The following is a 5,679-nucleotide window of genomic DNA, read 5'->3' as shown; positions in this document are numbered from 1 at the left end:
AGAGAAATTAAGAGAGAGAAGAGGGGCTCTTCATAGCCGTGGCCGCCAAAGGGAGAGAGAGAATGAGAAATGAGAGAGAAGAGTAGGGAGGGAGAGAAAGAGAGAGAGGGAGAGAGACAAGAGATTCAAAGAGAGAAAAGGGGCTCCTTAAATGACAGAGAAGAGTAGGGAGGGAAAGAAAGAGAGAGCGGAGAGAGGGAGAGAGAGATTAAGAGAGAGAAGAGGGTCTCCTGGCGGCTGTGGCTGCTAGAGGGAGGGAGAGAGTAGGGAGGGAGAGGGAGAGAGAGAGAGAGAAGAGAGGAGGGAGACTTAGGGAGAGAGAAAGAGAGAGAGGGAGAGAGAGGGAGAGAGAGAGAAAGAGAGAGAGGGAGAGAGAGGGAATGAAACTTCTGGCAGCCGTGGCCGCATGAGGGAGGGAGAGAGTAGGGAGGGAGGGAGAGAGAGAGAGAGAGAGAGAGAGAGAGAGAGAGAGAGAGAGAGAGAGAGAGAGAGAAATGAGAGAGAAGAGAGGAGGGAGACTTAGGGAGAGAGAGAGGGAGAGAGAGATAAAGAGAGAGAGGGAGAGAGAATGAAACTTCTAGCGGCCGTGGCTGCCAAGAGAGGGAGGTAGAGAGAGAGAGAGAGAGAGAGAATAAAACTTCTCATAGCCGTGGCCGCCAAGGGAGGGAGGGAGGGAGGGAGAGAGAGAGAGAGAGAGAATGAGAAATGAGAGAGAAGAGGGGAGGGAGAGAAAGAGAGATTAAGAGTGAGAAGAGGGATAGAGGAGAGAGAGAAAGGGAGAGAGGGAGGGAGGGAGGGAGGAAGGCAGGGAGAGATTAAGAGAGAGAATTCAGAGAGAGAGAGAGACATAGAGAGGGAAAGAATGACAAATCCTAGCAGCCAAGAGGATAGAGGTAGGGAGGTAGAGAGGCTAAGAGAGAGAGAGAGAGAGAAGAAGAAGAAGAAGAATGTATTACCGTCCTCTGGGGGCCGAGAAACCGACCCATGGGACCCATGAAAATTACAATACAAGTGTCTCCCTTCTTTTATGGAAGGGGTAGGAAAACAACTATTCTGAAATACATTGAGTAATACAACATTCCCGATATTGAAGAATCTTGGCAATAAAATTGCCCAGAGTGGCTATATGGGTATGTGAAAGCAAGCTTGCGAGGGTGTCGTGTTCCTTTGTAATGTTGTTAAAGTCCCTCCTTATGCATGCATATCGTGGGCATGTAAGGAGGACATGTGCCTCTGTCTCTACTTGTTCTTGGTCACATAACTTGCAAAATCTTTGTTCCCTTGAGACATCTCCCCAAGCACCTTTCTCTACCTCCAAAGTGTGTGATCGGGTGCGGATGAGTGCAATACTTCTTCTTGCATTTGCAGGTATGGGTATAGTTATGTACTTTTGTGCATTATCTTCCTCCTTGGAGTAGGTGTCCCAATAAATGGGATTGATATGTGTACAATAGTACTCATACTTAGCCCTTTTCTCAGCTGATTGCCATTTTTGTTGCAATATTCCCAACAAAGCTTTATGAAATGCCTTCTCATCCATTTCCCCGGATGACATCTCAAGGTAGGATGTTACTCTCCATCTTTGGAACCATCTTTGAATGTCTTGCCACCAACCAGATGATAACATCTTGCTTTTGTTTGTCTTTTGAGGCCTTTTACTTGCTTCCCATGCTTTCATTGGTAATCTCTGCCACCCCATGTTCTTGACCTTCTTCACATATTTGAAAACCCTTCGTAGTGCTCTCAGTTCAATGGGCCTTGTACCAGTCTCAATAAGCATGATTGAGTACGGTGTAGTAATTTTGACTCCTAGATGCCGTCTTAGAAATGATTTCTGTATTTTTTCAATATCATTCCATTTTGATGCTGAGATGCTTCCTCCCCATACTTCTACTGCATATAGCACTGCTTGCACCACATATGCATCAAATAGAATCCGTTTGATGCTCCATCTCTTAGTGTCACTATTTCTGCAGTCATTTTCAAAATGATAATACTTTCCCCACCCAGCATCTATCCTTCTATGGACACAATCATTCCATCTATGATTTGCTGGCACATCTATTCCCAAGTATTTGAATGTGTTTACCCTCTCAATTTCCTGCTCATTGAACATAATACTTGGGGTGTTTGCAGGCTGCTTTGTTTTTACTATCATCATTTTAGTTTTGGTGGCATTTACCATGAGTCCACTCTCTGCACAGAGCTTGTGTAGAATGGGCATCATCCTCTGCATACTTTCTGCTGTGTATGAGAAAAAGACAACATCATCTGCATATAACAACAGTAGTACGGTGTATGCACATATTTCAGGGCCCTCTAGCTGCTGCTCTTGCATCATTTCTTTGACCAACTCCTCCAATCTGTCAATACATAGTCCAAATAATGTTGGTGACAAAGGGCAACCCTGTTTAACCCCCATATTACTGTGGAATGTATTTGACAATCCGTTTCTGCCTTTGAGTTGGCAAGTTACCCTCTCATACAATCTGAAAACTGCTGTTTTTAAGTGGTTTGGCACTCTTAATTGGTCCATTCTTTCCCCCAACTTGTTTCTAGGCACTGTGTCAAATGCCTTCTTGAAATCTATGAAGCAACAATAGAGAGGCTTTCCTTGCAACCGGCTCTCTTCCATTAGAACCCGTAGTGTGACCAAGTGATCCACAGTGCTATGGTTTCTTCGAAAACCAGCTTGTCCGATGGCCCTCTTACCATTTAGTTCTGCCCATATACTAAGTTCTGTCTCAATGATTGTGCCAAAGAGCTTGGCCATGGTGGATCCCACCATGATGGTTCTATAATTGGAAAGCTGGTTACGATCTCCACCTTTATATATTGGTTTTATCCAATTTTCTTGCCACTCTGGGGGGAAGCCATTGGCAATTGCATCATTAAGCAAAGAGACTAGGCATATTCGTGTGTAGTCCCCTGTCCATTTTAGTAGCTCAGCCTTTATATGTAATGTATCATCTGCTTTTCCATTGGCCATTTTCTTCAAGCCCTCATTCACATCGTCCAAAGAGAAAATATGTGGGCTATTGTAGTGAGCTATGTCTGTGAATATAGGTAAGGCATGTGGATGGGTGTAAAGTTGCTTGGCATATTGAAGCATTTCCTCATCTGTGAAGTCTCCCATGATTTCTTTTGATCTCCCTTTAGTTTGTCTCCATGTTCCTCTCGGGTTCTTAGCAAAATCAATGGCATCTTGCCACTCTTTGTCTAACTGATATTTCCTCTTTTTTCTCCGAGTAAGTGCATGGAAGTGCTTTTCAGCCTCTTTACGTTGCAAGTCATTTGGCATCTGTTTAATTTTCAGCCTGACTTTTATGCATTCACCATCAAACCATTTGTTTTGTGGTAAACCCTTTGTGCTTACTCTCTTGATCTTTTTCTGTCCCATGACTGTATGTGCAGCTGAGAGTAAAGCCTGTTTCATTTCACTCCAGTTCAGCCTGCAAACATTCTTAATAAGAGCATCAGTGGTGTCAGCATACTCCTCCCTCTTGTCTATGTCCATCCGAAAAGACCAATTCTTTGCTGCCTGGGCTGTAGTTTCTGCCGAATGAGGTATGTGCATTTTGAGATAAAGGGGGGTATGATCTGATTCTGGATATTTTGGGCCAATTATATAATCATGTACCAAATGTACTGCATCTAGTGAAATTAAGGTGTAGTCTATCACACTTGACCCTCCACTAGCTGGGAAACATGTTGGAACTTTTGTATGTGGAAAGAGGCCTGATCCATTCAGCACTATCATATTAAGCCCATTCACTAGGCTTGTCAATGCCTCTCCATGTGCATTTACTTCCTTGTCCTCCGAGTATCTCTGCCACTTGGGGTCTATCTCAATTTCTTTATCTTTGTCATATTCATGTCCTGTAAGTGACTGAAACTGGGTGTCCCCAATGCGTGCATTCATGTCTCCTAGAATCAATACTCTCCCCTTGGAATTAAATTCCACCAAATCTGAGCATAAGTCTCCGTATGGATCTGATGCATCTCTATCATATCGTTGATAGTATGTTGACCCCGAGTGCGGTATGTAGCATCCAACTATGAAAAATGGTAGGGGCTCTGCTTTCACCATGATCCAGATGAATCGTTTGTAAGGGTCATCTTTGCATATGCTAATACTATCTTGTAAGTGTTCTTTGTATAAGCATGCAACTCCTCCTTGCCCTCTTGTACCAGTGTGTGTTTGGCATATCGAATGTATTATGTATCCATTGATTGGAGGTAGTCTATGCGTATCCCTCTCCCATGTCTCTGCAAGAAAGACTACATCTGCATCCTCAAGCACATCATTAAGCCCTGCTCCCTTCTGCCAGGGGAAACCTCTGCAGTTCCAAAACATTACTTTGAGTTCTTTCTGGGTCCCATGAGCCGCGTGTCCCTAGAGGGTGGTGTCCTCTTTTGCCTCTTGTCTCTTCTTGCGTGCTTCGTAGGACTGGCGTCTTTCTGCTTGTTGCTTGGGCGTTCTATCTTCAGTGATAAAGTAAGATGTTCCTCTTAAGTAGATCCTGCTGCTGTCTAGTATAATTGTTCTTTTCCTTGCATCCATCAATGTGCATACAATTGCACGGTGGTAGTCTTTCTCTTCCTTTTTCTTGCCAACCCTATGTGCTCCAAAAACTGTTACTTCTTGCATAGCAAAATGATCAGCAAAGAATTCTGTAATATTTTTGGCTAGTGATAGTGGCGATTCAGTCTCTTGCTCTGGGATTCCACGTATTACTATATTTTGTGCACGCTTTTCACACTCTCGGCGTTCGTTTACATCAGGTCCTTCTTCACCAAGTATGTCCATATTGTTGTACTTCAGCTTGGCTTCATCATTGTTTGTAACACCATTCTTTACTGCGTTAGCCCAGCTGGCTGATTGTGTTATTGGTATTTGCATGCTTTTGCTTTCTGACTTCTCATCCACCATGTGTTGTAGCTGCTGTATTTTTTCTGCCTGTATTCTGACAGTCTGATCGAGATTTGCATTTTTGTATTCGAGTTCTTGGCACTTGAGTGCTAAACTGCTCAGCTCACTTTGTTGCTGGGCAAGTGTTGCTTGTATAGATGTGTTGCTTGTATAGATAGAGAGAGAGAGAGAGAGAGAGGGAGAGAGAGAGAAGAGGAGAGAGAGAGAGAGAGAATAATACATCTCTAGAGAGAGAGGAGAGAGGTGGAGAGAGAGAGAGAGAGAGAAATAATTACAAATCCTAGGGAGAGAGAGAGAGATGAAGAGAGAGAATGATAAATCCTAGCCGCCATGGGAGGGAGAGAAAGAGAGACTTGAGATAAACTAAGAGAGAGAATGAGTGGGATGAGGACAGAGAGGGAAACAAATAAGAGTTGTCAGAGAGAGAGAGAGAGATTAAGAGAGAGAATGAGGTGTCTTGACTATGGCTATAGAGAGAATTAGGAGTCGAGAGAGAGAGAGAGAGAGAGAGAGAGAGAGAGAGAGAGAGAGAAAGTTCAGAGGAAAGAGAGAGTTTTATATATTTACATGTTTTATATTATACTTTTAAAAAATTATAAAAGAGTGAATTTATGGTTTGTTTTGAAGGTGAGATAATATTTTTATATATATTCATCTTTTAAATTGAAAAATGTTAACTTTTCTTTAGATACTTGTTCTTCATTTCTCTCACATGCAGGTTTAGCCTCTACATCAAAACCCCTTCT

General features: G+C 43.1%; 1 protein-coding gene across 1 annotated transcript; it reads right to left on the bottom strand.

Annotated features, from left to right (window-relative positions):
- Positions 1-1,964: 1,964 nt before the first annotated feature.
- On the bottom strand, positions 1,965-4,090 carry LOC147889871 (uncharacterized). Its single transcript, XM_087391329.1, has 2 exons — positions 2,090-4,090; positions 1,965-1,970 (listed from the first exon to the last, which is right to left on the bottom strand). Exons 1-2 carry the CDS (start codon positions 4,088-4,090, stop codon positions 1,965-1,967), a joined length of 2,007 nt encoding a protein of 668 aa, XP_087247455.1.
- Between the last annotated feature and the right edge of the window lie 1,589 nt (positions 4,091-5,679).

The sequence above is a fragment of the Dipteris shenzhenensis genome, chromosome 20 (assembly GCF_047967505.1).
Source record: "Dipteris shenzhenensis isolate YYH24624 ecotype China chromosome 20, Dip_SZ_1.0, whole genome shotgun sequence".
Classification (NCBI taxonomy): domain Eukaryota; kingdom Viridiplantae; phylum Streptophyta; class Polypodiopsida; order Gleicheniales; family Dipteridaceae; genus Dipteris; species Dipteris shenzhenensis.
Note: the sequence above shows the minus strand (reverse complement) of the source record. Positions and strands in the feature narration are given on the sequence as shown.

Bases quoted from the DNA above. Each gene is read 5' to 3' on its own strand.
- LOC147889871 (XM_087391329.1), bottom strand. From the start codon at position 4,090: ATGGTGAAAGCAGAGCCCCTACCATTTTTCATAGTTGGATGCTACATA.